This window comes from Orycteropus afer, unplaced genomic scaffold (assembly GCF_000298275.1).
Source record: "Orycteropus afer afer isolate SDZICR_OR568_19922 unplaced genomic scaffold, OryAfe1.0 scaffold00268, whole genome shotgun sequence".
Lineage (NCBI taxonomy): Eukaryota > Metazoa > Chordata > Mammalia > Tubulidentata > Orycteropodidae > Orycteropus > Orycteropus afer.
This window is the reverse complement of record NW_006921855.1, coordinates 2,938,637-2,960,355: the sequence shown is the minus strand read 5'-3', so window position 1 is coordinate 2,960,355 and position 21,719 is coordinate 2,938,637. Positions and strand designations below refer to the sequence as shown.

Here is a 21,719-nt window from a genome sequence, read left to right as displayed (position 1 = left end):
TTTTTTTTTTTTTAATGATAAATTGTTTGTATTTGAAGTTAAAGCCTGGCTTATTTTTATTTTAACTTTGGTTATTGTTGTCGTTGTTGTTATGTGCCGTTGAGTCAGCCCTGACTCATAGCAACCCCTCCTTGGGTTTCCGAGGCAGTATCACTATGGAAGTAGTTGCCCAACCTTCCTTCCGAGGAGTGGCTGGAACTTTGGATGTAATGAGTACTTAATGTTGGGAGATTGTGTTGCATTCAGATAGCTCAGTAATAAAACTCAAAATTATGGGACTAAAAGATATCGCCAAAATATTTAATTTTCTAAGGAGCTCTGGTAATGTAGTGCCTAAGGTACTTTGACCACTAACCAGAAGGGTGGCAGTTCAATCCCACCAGCTACTCCTTGGAAGGAAGGTTGGGCAATGGACTTCCACAGTGATACCACCTCGGAAACCCAAGGAGGGGTCACTATGAGTCAGGTCCAACTCTAAGGCAAACAACAACAACAACAAGCAAGCTATTATACTTAGTTTTAGAATTAATAATTTCATTTAGTTGGTAAAAACAATACAAAGGTCAAAATTTACCAATAAGAGGATATTCTCATATTGAATTAAGTATTTTGCCCACTTATCCTCACAATTTTCAATGTCACAGGCTGAGACAATAACTTTATCTTATTTTCCTATACTTGGTGGGTATGAGGAAAGGGAATTTTGATGCAAAAATTAATAATGAATGGCAGAAAGAAAAACTATTTGATTATGTTTATCTCTACAAGTAGCAGGTGTTTTTGAAAACACACAAAAAATAATTTGAGACGACTCATGAAAAGTGTATTAAAATGTATTTCCAGTATTCTATGTGTCTCTATAGAATGCATTTAAGTATCTAAGGTATATAAGAATTTCTAGGCATATAGTAAGATTAAAACTTCACCTTTCAAGTAATAACCAGTAACTAATGCCCCAGAAAAAATCAGGAAACAGCTGTCCCAATCTTCAGATAGTAGTGTGTAGTGAATTATGAACTGTTACCATTTTGGATTTTATAGAATTTTTAAACAATAATATATCAGATATCAGTGTGATAGGAAAGAATCAGTGTTTTGAATCAGTATCTTAAAAAACAGCTGCACTTTTAGCATCACAGCTTTTGATGTATATATTGAAATTGTGGCATTAAAATAATTTGTCTGCTTAATATGCTTGTTAATATGTGTATTGTTAAAAAAACAGAAAGTTCTCTCCACTTCCCCAGCCAGCAATCTTTTCCCCCATTCAGTTTAGAGAGTATTTCACAATAGTGTACATAGCTTACTATATAGGCCTAGTTTAGTCTATTAATAAAAGTTTAGCTTATTATCTTAACTAAGATTGCAAGCTCTGGAGTAAGAGCTTGGGTTCAAATTCTGTCTGTACACATATTGACTGTGTGACCTTGACCAACTTATTTAACATCTCTGTGTTTCTCAGTAGCACCAACATCATGGAATTATTATAAGAATTAAGCAAGTTAATCCAATTAAAATGCTTAAAATAGTGCCTGGCATCTATTAAACACTCAGCTATTATTATTATTATTATCATCATCAATAGTTTATATTTAACTTCAGATATTACTCAGGAATATCAGTTATCTTTATTACTGTCTTATTAAGTGCTATCAAAATTTCTAAATATCAGTTGTCTACCTATCATACTCTAGAAAACAAATAATAAAAATTAAACACTTTAATCCTTAGAGCTATAAGAGCTAATATTCATGTCATATTACTATATTGTCACGTGTATGAATGTTTAACTTAGGAAATTAAATACAATAATGTTTTCTTGTCTCATTTATTATTATTTTTACAGGTTGTGCAAATCCACTTGGGGTCACTGTTCAATATACAATAAGAACCCACCTTTAGGATTTTCTTTTAGAAAATTGTATATGCAGCTGGATGAAGGCAGTCTCACCTTTAATGCCAACCCAGATGAGGTAAGTGCAGTACTTGAATATTTGTAACAGTTTAACTTTATTACTATCTAGCTGCATTTTTCCAATATGTATATTTTTTTTAAATTGCAGATAAAATAATAAGTCATTGAACATACCTTTTCAGTCTCTCAGAAGGCCCAGTATTTGAAGTTATTGCTACATGACATAGTCATTTTTATTTTACCATGCCATGCTCCAGTTTTTCTTCTTGCACATGTTGTATGGCACCTTCTCTCACATATATGCAATCCTCTACTGGGCCTAATTGAGATATTAGGACAGTATAATTGAAGAGCAACAAAATTTTGATAATCAGAACATAGACTATGTTCATTAAATTCTATCTGCAGTATTTTCTTTCTGTTTTATTGTTTCTGTTTAGCAATGGTGTTACTTTATCAGAGAAAATCACAGAGGACATGGTTCTAGTTTCTGACATCAAAATACTGTTTTTAAATCATGCCTTTAATAGTATAATTCCATGTTGACGCAGTCAAAATTCTATTTTAAAGTTTAATTATTTTGTATTAATTAATTCATTCTTTCTTCAGCTACTGTATAGAAGTGATCAAAATATGAAAATAATTCATTCACTGATATTTTTGTCTTACTATTTTTATTTTAATATATCTGGAAAATTTCAGATTTTCATAAATGTTGAAATATCTCCTAGACTCATTCTTGCAATCTGATGGGTATTATACAACACTCAGAGAACTTCTTTTTTTGATACATTATTTTCCTATGGAATAATTTAACTCACGATTACTTTAATTTACTTAATATCCAAAAACTATTATTTTTGTTTGTTGTAGAGATAACAAGTACTGCTTAAGTAATATAGTCAAATATTTTCCAAAAATATCTTTTGCCATGTTATGATTAGGATAGTATAGCTCCCATGTAAAATATTTGAATATCAAAAGTACTCATTTTATAAATATGTATGTAATAATACAAATACCATACTATTTTAAAAAGTAAATTGTTTTTTCTTTGTTATATACGATTTATTCCTTTTCTAAAATTTTTCTTTTATATAAATAAAATATATCTTTGCAAAGTTTTACTGATATACATGCTTATTATCAGTTGTCTTATGCTTACAAATGCAATAAATTATATATATATATATTATAAAACCTGATATCATGTTTAAATTCAGATATTTTCCCCCCTTTTTTCCACTGTTTAAAGAGATTTTACTTTCAATGAATACAAGATAGATGCTATTAATGAAAACAGAATGATTTCTAGGAAGTTAAAGTTCAAATTATACATTTGAAACCAATATTAGAATCTCATGATCTTTCCTTAGAAGACAAACTATTTATTCTAAGTTTAGGTTTTATTACTTGTTCCTTTATAAAAAAAAAAAAATTTCTGGTACTTTTTATTATAAAATACCCTTGTTTTTACTTTGTTCTTAGTACAATCCCAATTCTCTATCTTGTAAATATATAGCTAGTAAGCATGTCACTTTTCTTATCCTGCACTATGGCATACTTGCTCCATGCAAGAGATTGTGCAAGAGGTAAATTTTTAAAATTTTAAAAAATCCACTTAGATGTTAGCTGCTGCTAATTAATTAAAACAATTTATTTGAGGAGCTTTATAAGATCTATGTTTTGCCATAGTCTCTTGAAGTAATTGGTTACTAGAAAAGAAGTGAGGCAGAATAGTATGTTTTTCTCTAAATATATAAGAATCAGGAAAGGCAGCTGCTACAAGTCCCAGTATTATTATGCCTATTTTTTTCCAGGCATACTAGCTCCCATGCTGAATTATACTGATGTTTAGTAAAACTATCTTCAATTCATGTTGTTGTTGTGGTTGTGTGCCCTTGGGTCATATCACTTGGAAATCTTATATTCTTAGAAAACGTAACTTGGTAAGTATTTACAACAGCTGTAGATTTACAAAGTTGTAGATTGTGATATAACTGCTGGTATTGATTGTGGTAAGTAGTCATTCCTCACTAAAGGATACCAATTTTTTAAACAAATTATAAAGCCATCTTTTTTATGCAAAGGTGAATATGTATATTATAGCTCATATACTAGAATATTATATGAATGAATAGTTTTAAATATCTGAACTGGAAAAGTTAGATATAAAAATATGTTTCCATCTTTGTGGCTACACATATTAGACTCTAAAGTTCTTGATAGTACCTCCTCTAGCATATTTAAAGGAGCATTGAAGGAGCTCTGGTGGTTCAGTGGTTAAAGCATTTGGCTGCAAACCAAAAGGTAGATGGTTTGAACCCACCAGCCACTCTGTGGGAGAAATTTGGGGCAGTCTGCTTTCTTAAAGATTTACAGCCTTGGAAACCCTATGGAGAAGTTCTACTCTGTCCTGTTGGGTTGCTATGAGTTGGAATCAACTCAATGGAAGTGGTTTGTTTTTTTTTTTTTCTTTTTTTTTCCCTAGAGTATTTGGAAGAAAACAGAGAACAGAGGTAAATTTAAGTCCATTTTTTGTCTGGTAAATTTTCTTTTTTTCTTTTTTTTTTTTTTTTTGTATTTAAGTCAGTGTTTGCTAAGACACAGGATTGAAGTTGTTAAGTCAAAAATAAGATTTTCCAAACTCCAGATTTTACTTATCCATCCTACCTTCCATTATCACTGAGAGTTGGCTGTATTTTCTTTTTCTTTACTTCTTGGATTGATTTAAAACTATCCTGAGGCATTCTAGAAGTATTGAATACACCAATCTGAAATGGTATGGGGCTGAGAGGCCTAGAGCTGAACCACTCAAAGTGTCATAAACTTCAGAATTCTGAATCTGTACTTTTATGAGCACCAGTAATTAGCAGGTGTCACCTAATACCAAAATTAAATTCTTTGTCAGAATGCAATTAGGCTATAAATAGGCAAAGAAAGACATTGAAATAAACTTGATAGGTGCAGAGAAATGACGGGAATAATTTTAATTGACTAAATTCCTTACTTTCATTCATTGATTAATATAAATAATGAATGTCAATTTGGTTAGCTGTTAACCAAGCCAAGTCTTCAAAATTGAAATCATGTAAGTAAAAGTTATTCTAATGGGGGGAGGGGAAAAATAGTTATTCTAATAGATGTTATTATAAAGAACTTGTCTGTATGAGTCATACTTTAGCCAGGCCAGTAGCGTGGCTCTTGCCAAATATTTGAGTAGTAGAAATCATGGAATACTTTTTGGAGATTGATATATTTCCCCTCACTGGAGCACCGTCATCAGATGTATTATTTTAGATTCGTTTAAGTCAAAGAAGTAAATTAGTTTTAATGATATGTGTAAATGTAACTGGTGTTTATTACAATTGCCTGAGATAAGATGTATACTATTGTTCAATATTGTAAAAAGTATTTTTCATAATTTCTAGTTCTGTACTTAACATTTTGATAGCAAGCATCATTAAAATATTATAAAAATAAGAATACTTACAGCCACAGGGAACAAGATTCTTCAAAGGACACCGTTCATGTCATGGATATGGGTAACCAAACTCCACAGCAACTGCTGGCAGTGGCTCATGGGGTGGGGGAGAACATCTGCACAGTTTGTGGTATGATTATTTAGCACGCTCTTGTTACATGCATGACATTGTGATCTCAGCTGTATGTAACGTCTTGACCTTATGCATGAGCTTGTGTACTTTGTGGCAGATGACCACATTCTAATAAAGGAATATGCTGAAAACCATCAGTTTATATTAGCCTGTATTTTTCCTGCATGTACAAGTTGTGTGTATCATTTTTATTCCATTAGCAGTACTATGCTACAGTAATTTTACTTACCAACCTGTAAGCTATATTCCTTGTACTCCATTTAGTATGTAAAACATTTTATTTATAGTCATTTTAAAATGAGATTCTGAAAAATTGGTAGTGGACATGGTTTAACATTAATATGTTACAGGATTACTTTTGTTTGTATAAAATACGTTTTGAAAAGGAGGTTTTGTGTATGTGTATTGTTGTTGTCATTTTATGTAATAGCCTCATTGAGGTTAGATAAAGTAAGGTTTTTTTTGTAACTGTACAATCACATTTTTCCTGTGTTCATACAGAAAGATATGGATACAATTTTATGCATTTTACTAAGTTTATCTTGGATACAATCTATTATGAGAAATATTCTTTAGACTAATTATTTCACAGGATAATGTACATTGTTAAAAGGGTTCCCAAGTTTTAAAAATTTGGGTAATGATAGGTTAAGATTAATTGGCTTATTTACAGCACAACTTTTCAAATATTCCTTTTGTGAGTATTTACAAGAGGGAAGTTGTATTCATTATATTCCAAGTTTTTTTTAAACCATGATGTTTTTGTTTTTACTTTTTTTATTTTTTGGTAAAGGAATATTCCAAGGTACACACTGTTGAGAGATCCTAATATAGATTATTTGTAATTATACTCTGTATAAATAAATTTGTATTCTTAAAGAATAAACACCGAGATTGAAAAGTTGTTCACTAATAGTTACCTGAAGTTTATTTTACATATAGTCTAGTCTTCTCTTTTATTAAAAGTCTATGGATTTGCAGTTATATTTTTGTTTCCTTTGGTTTGGTAGTATTTATTACAAAAACACTAAAAGTTCACTCTTAATAGACTGGGAGGTTTTTCCATGTTCTGTATGTTGATTGTCATCTAATATGCATGGTCACTTTGGAAAAAAAGGGTAAGACAACTAACCTGAGAACAATATTGAATTCAAACTGATAGAAGTATCCATGCCAAATAATTTGCTAAACTAACAGACCATTTTCTTCATGTCTGCTTCTCTACACCAACTCTATTACATTTTAGCTATCTGCTGAAATACAGAAATAATACTACTGAAGGCTGGCAGGCCACTAAGCTGCTTCTGGTTTTACCTTTTGAGGTTTTAACTTTAGTTCTATAGGCATAATAATTTGACTTTATCTTTCTAATGAAAGTGCATCAGTTTCTCCAGAGTAAACTTAACATTACAGGGTAATGGATAAGAATATGAACTAGCCTGACAGTAAGATAGGCATGCTTGATAAGATAAGGAAAGAGAAAGATGAACTCAAATTCCTAACTTATTGGCTCATGTGTAAACTAAAATCTAGAAATAGTTGGGTCCTCACTGCCCTTCACTATGCTGATCCACTCCTCTTCTTCTTGTTGTTGGGTTCCTTTGAGTCAGTTCTGACTTTTAGCAACCCCCATGTAACAGAATGAAAGCTGAGACTACCTTCTTGCCCTTGTAGGTTGTCTTTCCCCTAAGCCAACAGACTGAAAAACAAAACACAACAAAAACTATGATAGGAGGTAGTTATGTTGTCATTGGAGTGATTAAACCTAATTAGAAGAGAAGAATAGTTATTACTACACCATTGAGAAAAAAGGAGGATACAGGTGAAACTTAAGAGATGTCTTAGAGTTCCTTCTAATACCACCATGTCCTATATTATAAGAGTAATAAAAAGATCACAGTAGCATCATATGGGCAGGGCTTGGATCCCATTACTTTGACTTCTACAACCATCTGAGAGGCTGGCTCAATCTCCAGCCCAAGAGTTGAATGTAGATTAGTTAATTCTAGTTAGTTAGTCGTGTTAATTCTAGTCTTCTTTGCTTCCATGGCTTCCATAGACTATATACAGTAAAGCATACACCAGTTGAAGTTTGTACATGTACTGTTCAGTAACATTGCTTTCATTCTTCGAATTGTGCAACCATTTCCACCATCCTTTTCTGAGTTATTCTTCTCCCATTAACATAAACTGAATACTTCCTAAGGTTTCGATCCAGTCTTTGGAGTTTCTATTGTCAGTTTGATCCCACATTGATGGTTCTTAAAAGAACATAATGCTCAAGGCAAACGTTCTTTACTCATCCTGATAGTATGCTTATTATTATTTTTTTTTATGGCTATCACCCAAACTCATAGGAGTTTGACATATAATCCTGAACACAGCTACTTTTTATAAAAATAAATGTTGCCACTTCTCTTTAACAGATCAATTCACTTTGTTCCCACATTTACTGATGAGAATGTAATCAGAGCAAAAAGAGGTAGTTCAAAATGAGAGTAGTCCTTCATGTAATGTAGCTTAAATAACTTTCCTCTTTATAAAGATTGTTTTCCAAAGGATCTGGACTACTCAAGTTCATTGGCAAAATCCCCTTTTCTTCATCAAGCATACTAACCAGGAAGCCATTCACCATTCACTTTTCTTGAGTGCAATTTGGTATGTGTGTGTGGTTATATATATATATATATTTTTTTTAATATGATCCATTATATGTAGATTTCGTGGTTTAAGAAGGCAACTTTATCCTAAGTCAACTTCATTTCATACCTGATCTAACCATGCTACATTCTGACCATCATTGTTTTCAAGAGTCATTCTAGCATCTGGTTAAGAATCAGTCCACAGAAGGTGGTTTAACTCAGGGTGAGGCTTTTAGAAGCTTCAAGGAGAAGCAAATTTCCTGAGACCTCTTCTAGCCTGAATCTATTAAAAAGATTCAAGTCTAAATTATTCCTTATTTTATTCATCAGTTAAATCACCTGATGCATTTTACTCCTATTTTCTTTCATATGCTATAATTTGATAAATGACTGCCATTGAGTGAACTCTAACTCATGGTGACTTACATACAATAGAACATAATGTTACCCAGTCCTGTACCATCCTCATGGTCAGCATGTTTGAGTTCATCATTGCAGCTCTTGTGCCAATCCATCTCACTATGGGTCTCCCTCACCCTCACTAGCCCTCTACTTCACCAGACATGATGTCCTCCTCCAGCAATTTGTCTCTCTTGATAATGTGTCCAATGCAAGAGAGTCAGACGGTGTTCTGTAGTGATCCATAAGGTTTTCATTGGTTAATTTAGGAAGTAGATCACCAAAGCCTTTCTTCCTAGCCTTAGTCTGGAAGCTCCATTGACATTTGTCCACCGTGGGTAACACTGCTTATATTTGAAATATTGGTGGTATAGCTTCCAGAATCACAGCAACATGCAGGCTACCACATTACAGTAAACTAACAGATGAGTGGTGGAATATACTATGGGATATAGTGATTTTTATCTCATCTATCAAGATACTAATTTGTTATCACTTTTAGGTAAGAATAAACTAAAATTAATTGGTGATGTATTGATTTAGCATTTTAAACTAGAGGAAAGAATAAAGTTAGAGTATTTCAGCACCTTTTCCACCCCACACTACCTATACTACCAATTCCAAATTTTAAAAAACTAAGTGAAATGCTAAAATGAGCAAGATTTTTCTTCTTTTTAATTTTATTTTTGTTACCTATTTAGAAAAATGGGACCTCTGGTGGCATAGTGCCTAAGGGTTTGACTGCTAACCAGAAGGCTGGCAGTTCAAACCAACCAGCCCCTCCTCGGAAGGAAGATTGGGCAATCTACTTCCGTAGAGATATTGCCTCAGAAACCCCTTGGTCGCTATGAGTCAAATTGACTTGACAGCTGTGAGTTTGGTTTGGTTTTATTTAGAAAAATATACCTAGAATCTTTGCAATCTTGTATTGTGTTTAATTTCAAAGGAAAATCTGTTTGCTTTTTATTTCCTTATCATAATCTGCCTAACCACTATGATACCTCCAAAATGTTCTTCTTTACCTTATGTGTCCAGAGTTTCATTGAAACTTGATACCATTTTGTAGATTTAACTATTCAGCTTTAATGTCCAAGGTAGTTATCTTTCCTACCTGTCTTTCCTGAACTTAGCAATTGTTGCTACTACCAAAGTCACAATAGATGTCATTACAAAATATGAGCGCTCTAGCAGTAATCTGAAAGACATTTCTTCCATTTTGGGTGTAATCGATTGTAAGGCATCCATCAGTTTAAATGTAGCTTTTAATGTATATGAGAATATGAGGGAAACACTCTGTTAAATGTAGTTTAAAAAAAAAATAACGTGGCATAGTGCCTAAGGCATTTGACTGCTAACCAAAAGGCTGGTGGTTCCAAATCCACTAGCCACTCCTTAGAAGGAAGACTGGGCAATCTACTTGCATAGAGATACTGCCTCGGAAACCCAAGGAGGGATCACTGTGAGTTGGATTCAACTCAATGGCAGTAATTGTAGTGTACATTTATCCATAAGATTATATAACACTTTCTTTTTTTCATATCATAAAGTTTGTAGATAATGCTTTTATCATCATAAAATTCTAAAGATTTTTCTGAAACATTTTTGGCCATTATTGGTTAAATATAGCATCCAGTGACATGCTGCTTTTCATAATTTATATGCTCAAGCCTTTGAGAGTTTATAACTTGAGGCATTTCAAAGTGTACTGAGGTTTTATTTGTACTTCTTATTTGGTTCAACTCATAGTTTTTAAATTATTTTGTCCCTTATTTAAATTATTTTATCCTTAAGCTTTATAAAAATAAATTCAGATATTCATTACGTATCTCTACCACTTGCTAGTTATATGACCAAAGTCACATAACTCTGATATTGGGCAAATTATTTAACCCTCTGTGTTTCCCCATCTATAAAATGGAGATAGTCATAGTACCTGTATAATGATGGTGCTAGGAAGATTAAATGAAGTAACGTATGTTAAACACTTAGTGCCTCTAAGTGCTCGACAAAATTTAGCTATATATTTGTACTACATGTACAACTACGACAACTCATGCTACCAACACCTAGGGTAGGAGCTGCTCTAGATCCTGTGGTTCTTCCTGTCCTGGAACTTTTAGATTTTAGTAGATAGCTATTTGGCACTTGAGCATTGGTCCCTCATAAAGTATATCAATCACACCAGTGTCTTCTACCTTTGGTGATACTCTTTGCCTTTAATTGCTTTATTATCCTGGCATGTAATGAACAATCTTTTATGTGTACAGTAACTTTTTGTTCCAATGGTACTACTTAGTTTAAACTTTTTGAAGACATTTTAAGCAATAACTATTATGGTTTTTGGTTGTCATCAAGTCATTTCCAACTCATAGTGACTGCATGTGTGCAGAACAGAACTGTTCCACAGATTTTCAAGGCTGTGACCTTTGAAGCATATCATCAGTCTGTCTTCTGAGGTGCCTTAGATTCAAAATGCCAATGATTTCATTAGTAGTGGAGTGTTTAACCATTTGCACCACCCAGGGACTCCGAATAATAACTAGTGGTCCAAAATTTTATTTTCAGATTAAAATATATACCTTGGTGCTATTTAAATAATACACACACACACACACACACACTTACTACCATCAAGTCAATTCTACTCATAGTGACCCCTCTTTGGGTTTCCGAGGCAGTATCTCCATGGAAGTAGATTGCCCCATCTTCCTTCCAAGGAGTGGCTGGTAGGTTTGAACTGCCAGCCTTCTGGTTAACAGTCAAATGCCTTAGGTACTATGCCACCAGAGCTCCTATTTAAATAACAGTACTATTTAATAACCTTGTGTTCTGTTACCAAGTGCTGTTCTGACAAGAATATTCCACAAATGGGATGGCCTTAACAAACAGGAATTTATTCTCTTACAGTTTGGAGGCTTTAAGTCCAAGTTCAAAGTGCCAGGCTCTAGGAGCTGTGTGAAAGCCCCTTGACCTTGGGCATCAGCTCTGCCTGTTGCTCCCAGCCCACTGAAGCTAGAGGCATCTCTTCACTCAGGAAGCTACTGGCTGCTGAGGCTAACAAGCCCAAGGTCGACAAATAAAATGGCACAGTCCCAATGTTACCAAACCACACCGCAGGCCATTAATTCAAGTCCATTTTAAGTCCCAAGGTCAGCAGAGCATGGCAGGCTGCTGAACAATGACACGGCTACATGCAGGGTCCAAGTGTGCCATAAACTAGAGACCATACCCAAAGCTGCTGCTTATATACAGGAAGCAGACTACATACCCAAAGCAGCTACTCAGCTGCTCCAATAGATTCCACCATGGAGTTAATTACCAATCTTACCATGGTGAATAACTACATCCAGCTGCCCAGTCACTCAACCAGGCCCAGCCAAGTTGACACACAGACTTAACCACCACACCTTGGTACTATTGAAATGGTGGTAGAATGAATCAATACTTTCATTACTTGAATAACTAAGTATGTATATGTGCTGATCCCAACACATTTCCCTGCTTGTCTGCTATTAAATGTTTTAAAAAGTTATTTGTTTCAGAATTGTTAAAACATATTTGTAAATGTACATCTTAGAATCTAGGTGATAAAATTATAATTTTTACTTATAAAAATAAGTGATAAAATTATAATTTTACCATTTAAATAGCTGTATATATGCAAGTTATAAATGCAGTATTTGTGATTTTTATAGAGCAAGAATTCTAAATAAGCAAACATCGATAATCAAATGTGTCATTTTCTCATTAATTTGAATTGTTGTTAGTCATTCCTTAACCTAATAGAGTTTTATCTCCACATATGATTAGAATTTTTTCCAATTTAGAGACTGGTTAGAGATAAAAAGGGTTTTTCCAGAAAGTTTGCTTCAGCTACCAACTTGTGTCAGTAATAATTACAATAATGATGTTTGTAACTAACTTGTTAGTAGCAATTTATCATTTAGAAAATGCTTTCATATATATCATCTTATTGAACCATCTCAGTCACATGTCTTATTTACTGTTTGGAGCTGTAAATCTAACTAATAATAATAAAAAAAAAAAAGACTCACTGCCATCGAGTCAGGAGCTCTGGTAGCATAGTGCCTAAGGCACTTGACTGCTAACCAGAAGGCTGGCGGTTCAAACCCACCAGCCACTTCTCGGAAGGAAGGTTGGGCATTCCTACTTCCGTAGTGATACTGCCTGGAAACCCAAGGAGGGGTCGCTATGAGTCAGGCCAACTCGATGGCAAATAACAACAACAAGCCATCGAGTCAATTCTGACTTACAGGAACTTCCCTTGGGTTTCCAAGGCTCTAAATCTTTACGGAAGTGGATTGCCTAGTCTTCCTTCTGAGGAGTGGCTGGTGGGTTTGAACCACTAACGTTCCGGTTAGCAGTCAGATAGATCCCTTAGGCACTATGCCAACAGAGTTCCTTAAATCTAACTAATAGAGGCTTTTAATTGTCATTTATTTTAAATCTTAAATAATGAGGTTCATGTAATTTAGTCTGATGTCATTGAATGAGATCCCTGGGTGGTGCAGGGAGCTCTGGTGGCATAGTGCTTAAGGCATCTGACTGCTAACCAGAAGATTGGCAGTTCAAACCCACTAGCCACTCCTCCCAAGGAAGATTGGACAATTTACTTCTGTAGAGATAGCACCTCAGAAACCCAAGGAGGGGTCACTATTAGTCAGACCCGACTCGACAGCAGTGAGTTTGGTTTGGTTTGGTTGGGTGGTGCAGTACTTGGCCACTTACTGATAGGATGGCAGTTCAAGCCAACCCAGAGACAACTTGGAAGAAAGGCCTGGTGATCTTCAGAAAAATCAGCCACTGAAAATTCTACAGAGCACATTTCTACTCTGACATATGTAGGTCACCATTAGTTGGGATTGATTCACAGCAGCTGGTTAGCTAAAAATAAGGTGTGTGTGCAACTGTCCTTAGCAATTCCTCAGTATCCTGAACTTTCATATACTAAAGAGCCTCCATAAATTTTTCTTGGAAGGTGAAATTCTTGCCAATTGAAATAAGGCCCAAAAAAAACTGATTTCATTCCAAATCTCATCCTCAAAACTGAACAGTATGACTCTTCCATTATTCGCCATATAAAATGTGATGTTCTGAACATTTATGTCATTGACTGTATGTATCACAGGGAGTTGGCTACAGAATTTTCTCACTCTGTCATCTCTTCACACTGTCACTTCTCCCACATGGGTATAGACAGTATGTGCTTTCTGTTCTTCCTAGGGAAGGAAGATTGAAATCTGCAATTCAGATTTCAAACTGACATCAAAATTACCTTCATTTCTTTCTCTCTTTTCATTACTGCCTTTCCTCTTACTGTAAGTAACTCTGAGCCTTTTGGTGAACAGGACAGTCATGAGTACCTTAGTAAGGGGATGCATTACTTATTACTTGTGTAAGTAATCTTTCAACGTAAGACAACCTTGAAAACTGAACGTAAGTTTTACTTTTGTCATTGAATTTAGTGACTAGATAGGAAAAATCATTATAATATGTATAGTAGTTGAAATTACCATGAATAAAACCTGTGTGTGACATTTCTGAAATATGTACTGAAAGTCAGTGTTATACATTTTTAAAAAAAAACTACTCACTGCCATCAAGTCATTTCCGATTCATAGCGGCCCCTCCTTGGGTTTCTGAGGCAGTATGTCTATGGAAATAGATTTCCCAATCTTCCTTCCGAAGAGTGGCTGATGGGTTCGAACCGCCAGCCATCTGCTTAGCCTTCAAATGCCTTAGGCACTATGCCACCAGAACTCAGAAAGGAGAGAACTTAGTGGGTAGAATGAAATTAAATGACAAGATGAAAACATGGATACTTATTCTTAAATTTTGACCACTAATCAGCTGGATTTACTTCACTTCAGCTAAAAAGCAAGTTGTCAATTTATTTTCAGAATAAATAACCCCATATGACTTACTCTCCCTGTTTTAAGCTCAGTGTGTTTGTTTTTCTTTAATTACAGAGGACACGTTTTCTCAGTAAATAAACAGAGTGAGGACTACTAGGGTGAACAAAAATTGGTAGATACTACATTTTTCTTAGCAATTTTGAAAGCACTGTAGAAAAAAGTAATAAACAGTACCAAAGCAGTCATCTTAAGCATTGCTGCTGTTATCTTCAAACAAGACAGTGGGAATGCTCCCATTTGACCTGTATAGGGCTGCTTTGGTATGCTAATTATTTCTTATTATCAGAAAGTAAAATTTTCATAGTATGTATTTGTATCGCCTCATATTTGCTTTAGTGAGAAAGTGTTACATTTCCATTTATAATTCAGTTATTTATTTCACAGGAGTTGAAAATATATACTTGAAAATGAGTGTATCAGTTCTATTGAAAGAAAAATTAAAAATTGGAATTGAAGTATTTTATTACTAAATTTTATTGAACAATTTTTATTGCTAAAATGTAAGGATTATTCTTTTTAAAGTCTTCAAAATGGCCCTTTAAAATAATTAAATACAGCCTCCACTTTTTCTATTTTATAATGCTTTATGGACAAGTTCTATTAGTAGCCATGGTACTGCATTTTGCATTGTATACAAAGGCACGTTTGAACAAAACTTGCTAAATTAGAATATTTTCTAAATTTCTTTACTAAAGCTCTTCCTTAGGAAAACAAATTAAGGGTACAGTCTAAGATGTCACGATTTTGTTTCATTAGGATTTCTTTTACTGCATACCAACTGTTGCACAATGTTTCTGCCAGGTTTCTGACTATACTAATAGTACTTTCAGTAATAGTTGTCACTACTTTTTCATTTGGCTTTGCATGCTAGTTTTCTGGCATTGACTCTACTCTCAAATATAATTGTTCAGATTCTGAACATATTTTGTAGATTTTGCTTTTGGAGCTAGTTTACTATGGGTAATAATGATTTGATTTAAAAATAAAACCATTTAAAAGAGAGAATACAAGTATTTATGTAATAGGAAAAAAGAAACAGAGTAGATATAATATATGAGTTATTATGTGAAAAAAGACGTTATTACAGAGATGAGAACAAGAAGTACATTATCTAGGTGATTAAAGAACCCTAGTAGTCTCTGAAGGAAGACTGGACAATCTACTTCTGTAGAGATACTGCCTCAGAAACCCAAGGAGTGGTTGCTATGAGTTGGAATCGACTCCACAGCAGTGAGTTTTTTGGTTTAGTGGTGTAATGGTTAACACATTCAACTGCTAACCAAAAGGAGGACAGTTGGAACACCACCAGCTACTTCATGGGAGAAAGATGTGGCAATCGGCTTCCATAAAGATTTACAGCTTTGGGAGCCCTATAGAGCAGTTCTGCTCACAGAGTCGGAATCCACTCATTGGTAGTGGGTTTTTTGCCCCATCTCTGCTCTCTTTGTCTTCTCCTTCTATATCTCAAAAGAAATTGACTCAAGAGTCATCTTACACTAATACTCTCTCATTAACATAACAAAAAAACCATTCTCAAAAGGGATTATAACCACAGGTATGTTTATGTTCTGTTGAAGTATTTCTGTTTGCCATCTAAACAAATGGTCAAAAGAGCTTATCCCTTCAACTTGATTCGGTACTACATTTACATAACAAATCTTAGTGAAATATCCTATGGAAGCTGCTTTACAAATTCTCTTCACTTTTTTTCCTCAAATCACTGAAAACAGCTGTTCTATTAAAATTTTAACAGGAGATGGGATGAATTCACATCAATTTCATTTGGTTCCTCACTGCAGCTTGACACTTTTTTTTTTTCCTCCTGGTGGATTTCCAGTTGTAACCTGGGAATAGAACTTTCAAGGCTGGCGGTTCAAATCCACCCGCCAGTCCCCAGAAGGAAGGTTGGGCAATCTACTTCCATAGTGATACCACCTCCGAAATCCAAGGAGGGCTTGCTATGAGTCGGATCCTACTCCATGACAATGGTTGTTGTTATTAGGATACAAATCAGCTCTATCTCCACCCAGATGGTTCCTCCTTCCTAAGAAGGAGAACAACATGTGCCATGTTTTCTGATTTTCTCAATTTCTTGATTTAACTACCTTTAAATCTGTACCTCTTTCTTATCCTCTTTGTTGTTGTTGTTGTTGTTATGTGCCGTCGAGTCAAACCCGACTCATAGCAACCCCTCCTTGGGTTTCCGAGGCAGTATCACTACAGAAGTAGGATTGCCCGACCTTCCTTCCGAGGAGTGGCTGGTGGGTTTGAACCGCCAGCCGTCTGGTTAGCAGGCAAGTGTCTTAGCCACTACGCTACCAGAGCTCCCATCTTATCTTCTAGGCTTAGACAAAGGATCCCTGGTGGCACAGTGATTAAGCAGCTCAGCTGCCAACCCAAAGGTTGGCAGTTCAAACCACCAGCTATTTCGTGGAAGAATGATGTGGCAGCCTACTTCCATAAAGATTATTATTGTTGTTGTGTGCTGTCGAGTCAGACCCGACTCACAGCAACCCCTCCTTGGGTTTCTGAGGAAGTAGATTGCCCAACCTTCCTTCTGAGGAGTGGCTGGTGAGTTTGAACCACTAGCCTTCTGGTTAGCAGTCAAGTGCCTTAGGCACTATGCTACCAGAGCTTCTATAAAGATTATAGCCTTATAAATTCTATGGAGCAGTTCTGCTCTTTTCTCTACAGTCACTATAAGTCAAAATTGACTCAATAGCAATGAATTTTATTTTAGGTTTAGAAAGTACTGTGAATGCCACCTGTAATTTCAACCCTATTCCTTTTTCTTTGCCTTGCTGCTTCAGTTTTTTCCTTTCTCCTTCTTTTTTAATCATTTTCTCTCTCCAGTGACTTTTCTCCTTTGTCTTCTGACATTCATAGGTCTAAATGATCTTTTTTTCTTAAAAATCGTCTTTTACCCTTTATTTTTGCCTCTTTTTTTTTCCTGCCTTTTACCATATACAGTCCCCTTATCTTGAGCTTATTCGTTCATTTTCTGTACTTGGAATTAAACCTCCCACTACTCTGGAAACAGATCTCTTGAAAGTCACTATTTTTCTACCAATCACTAAATCCAGTGGCGTCTTTTACCATTTTAGTCTTCTTATAGACTTGACAACCCTATGGGGCAATTCTCTGTCCTATAGGGTTGCTATAAGAAGCTCTGGTGACATAGTGCCTAAGGCATCTGACTGTTAACCAGAAGGCTGGCGGTTCAAACCCACCCGTTACTCCTTGGAAGGAAAGCAGGACAATCAACTTCCTAAAGATTTACTGCCTCAGAAACCCAGTGGGAGTTGCTTTGAGTTGGCATTTACTCAATGGCAGTGGGTTTGGTTTTGATTGCTATAGGGTTGCTATGAGTTGGGACTGACCCAGCAATCACATTTTTGTTTGTTTGGTTTTTTGGTTTTGTTTTTCTTGAGCTCTCAAAAAAAAAGGGGGGGGCAGCGGGGAGCTCTGGTAGCGTAGTGCCTAAGGCACTGGACTGCTAACCAGAAGGTTGGCAGTTCAAACCCACCAGCCACTCCTCGGAAGGAAGATGGGGCAATTTACTTCTGTAGTGATACTGCCTCAGAAACCCAAGGAGGGGTCACTATGAGTCGGGTCCTATTCGACGGCTTAAAATAACAACACAACAACAAAATAAAAATGAAAGTAACCATGCTATACACTAAATTTTTTAAAAAAACTTTATTGTCAAGTTAGTTCCAAGTCATGGCAATCCCACATGTTACAGAGTGGAACTGCTTCATAGGATTTTTTTAGGATTTTTTTTGTGTGGCCCTTTAGGTTAGCAGTTGAGGGCAAGCTGTTTGCCCCACTGTGCTAGACGTTTTTATATCCTCAAAATAGCCATCTGCTGTTTTTACTGAGTGGGAAACTAAGGCTCAGAAAGGTTAAGTAAATTATTTATATTCACATAGCTATTAAGTGGCAGAGGCATGATTTGTCTCTCTTCTAAAAAATAAGCTCTTTCAGCTATACTATGTAATTGCATTAATACATACACTCTATAAATTTCAAAGGCTCTTGGCCCCTGAAACATTATTCTATCCTTATCCTCTCTGTTACCTGCTCCCTTAACTGATTCTTATTCTCAAGACCTCTAATCTTAGGAGCTCTGGTAGTGTAGTGCCTAAAGCACTTGACTGCTAACCAGAAGGCTGGCGGTTCAAACCCACCAGCCACTCTTTGGAAGGAAGGTTGGGCAACCTACTTCCATAGTGATACTGCCTCAGCAACCCAAGGAGGGGTCACTATGAATCAGGTCTGACTCCACAGTACATAACAACAACAACATTTCATTGCCAGCTACCTGCCATGCTTTTCTAGTTTTATCTATCACCTGAAATTCAACATTTACAAGACCAAATTCATCACCACTTCCTTCAAACCAACATATCTGTCTTTTTCAGCCTTTTTCCCTATCAGTCCATTTTTTTTCTTTCTATCATTTTCTTCTTCGCCTAAGCCAGAAACATCAGTTATCTTTTTTTTCCATTTTTCATTTTCCCTTGGCCTGATCAGCAATGCGTTTATCAAATGTTTTCACTTCTTATTTTCATATATGTAGCATATAGGGTTTTGTTGTTGTTGATTGGTTAGTTGGTTGGGTTTGTGTGTGTGTGTGTGTGTGTGCATGCATGCGTGCACATGCACACATACGTTTTTAGGATATATTTTTCTCTTTTTCATTTTTACTGCTTTTCCACATGTTCATGCCTGAACTGTTATAGTAGCCTTCAGTCTAATTTTCCTTCCATTTTTTCTCCTCACATCACTGTCAAATTCATGTTGCAGGCATTGCTTTATCATGTTAAAAAGCTTCTAAAAAAATAGCCTGAGTTTTTGTCTTGCAGTGGTTATTGCTTATATATTGCAATATTGACTGAAATACTCTTCACCAATATTATGAGCTAGCTAAACCTCTACCATTCCTTCAAAATATTCAGGTCTAATCTCTTCCAAGAAAACTCCAATGTCCTGTCCCATAGTGATTTTTTTTCTTTCATTGAACTACTTTAAACACTTATTTTTCATAGACTTCATTGTGTTATTGGTTTATTGTGTATGTGTTTTTTGCACACCCATCTAATCTCCCCAGATAGCAAATAGACTATAGATTTCCTTTGGGCAAAATTCTGTTTTATACTTTTCAGTGTCTCTCACTGAGTACTTTGTATATAGCATTTTGTCCTTAATAACTTTTTAAATGAAGGTGTAGACATTTTTAACACATTTGTTTTGATTCAATTTTAGAAAAGCTTTTCTAACTGATCTGTGTGTATAATCTATTTTATAAACTAGTCTTTGGTTGTTCATCTTTATACCTAAACTTTAAATTCATTGGGTACACTTTCAAAATATCAAATTACTAAGAAATTTAAGATTTGTAGCATCTTTACACATTATTTACCAACTTATAATTTTCCAAAGATACATAAAGCTTAATACCTATGAACAGGAGCCTGAGTGGTGCAAACAGTTTGCAATCGACTGCTAATCCAGATCCTGGTAGTTCAGACCCACCCAGCAGCTCCATAGTCGATAGGCCTGGCAGTCTTCTTCCATAAAGATTACAGCCAAGAAAACTCTATGGAGTGCTTCTACTCTGTAACACATGGGGTAACCATGAGGCGAAGGCTGACTCAACGGCAACTAACAACAATAGCAATAATATCTGTAAACAGTCTATTATGTAATATAAATTTACCCCAATGGTATCTTCTAAAACTTTAAAAAATAAAATTAGTAAAATCAATGTTGGCTACTAATTTCCTTTTAGCTGACAGGAGCTCACCTTTATGCTATGAAGTAGCGTCTTCTATTGTAGTACTGATACCATCATGATTTATCTCAGAACTGTTGGACAAAAAGTTCTTCAAATTTTCTCCATGTTAAAATAGTCCCTGAGAAGCCACACTGTGACTCTAACAATTTAGATGATTCTAAAAGTTGAACTCGACGGCACATAACAACAACAACAACAAAAGTTGAATGCAGTGGAGTTTGTATAATGGAGTTATAATTTATATAGATTAACCAGTCAAATTAAAGTAAGTAGTACTTAAGTCTTAAGCTTGTTTCAGAAATGTAACCAGAAAAATTAAAAAAAAAAAAAAAGCCCTTGAACTCCTCAATCAGCTGTAGTTATAGTTTCAAGTACGCCCTTCCTTATGTGGCATTGACACGCCTACACTCATCTAGAATAGCGTAGTTCTTGAATAGGCTTTAACCAATTAATTTATATATTTTTAAGGTATGTGTACATTATTCTAGGAAGAAGTTCTGTAACTTTGATCATACTGAAAGGTGTCTGTGACCCCAAAATGACTTTGAAATCTTCACTTGAATTACATAAGTCTATTCTTTTTTTCTTGTGACACATCCTTTTAGATGCCAAAGTTCTACTTTGTGAATATGCCTCATACAATTTGACATCCGAAATTGGACACATTTATAATGAATTATTAGGGATCCCTGGTGGCGCAGCGATTAAGTGCTCGGCTGCCAATCAAAACCTTGGCAGTTTGAACCCACCCACAAGCTCCACAGAATAATGGACTACCTGTTTCTACATGTCTTTGATTTTCTTTACAAAAAAAAAAAAAAAAAAAAAACTTTGTGGCAGTTCTGCTCTGTCACATGGTATCATTATAAGTTGAAAATTGTCTCCGCTGGCACACATCATAGTGAACTATGTAAACCCTAGTAAGATGCAGCACTCCTTTTTCTGGGAAATTATATAGACTAATATTAATGTTCGTGATTTCTTTTGCCTGTGAGATACCACACACGCACAGAGACATGCACATAGACATACACATACATGCTGCTGAGAGCACACTGCTGAGAGTTCTAATCCTGCCTAATACTAATATGCTTTGTGATCTAGAGACCTTTCTGTTTCCTTTCAAAGCTTTATTAAAAGACAAAAATACTTGTAAAACCAAACCAAACTCAGTGCCATCGAGTTGATTCTGACTCAGCCGAGGTGGTAAATCTTAATGGAAGTAAATTGCCGGGTCATCCTTCCACAGAGTGGCTGACGGATTTGAACTCTCAGACTTTTGGTTAGCAGTCAAATGCCTTAGGCACTACGCCACCGGAGCTCCTTAAAAATCCTTATGTTGTTGTTAAGTGCCGTCGAGTCGTTTCCGACTCATAGCGACCCCATGCACAGCAGAACGAAACACTGCCC

The 21,719-nt window shown here is 35.3% G+C and overlaps 1 protein-coding gene across 1 annotated transcript in view; it reads left to right on the top strand.

Moving 5' to 3' along the window:
* The window catches only part of FBXO8 (F-box protein 8), a 66,733-nt gene that overhangs the window by 1,882 nt on the left and 43,132 nt on the right, over window positions 1-21,719 (top strand). The window contains 2 exon segments of the mRNA XM_007950355.2: window positions 1,847-1,973; window positions 3,404-3,507. Coding sequence (XP_007948546.2) covers window positions 1,847-1,973; window positions 3,404-3,507 — 231 coding nt within the window.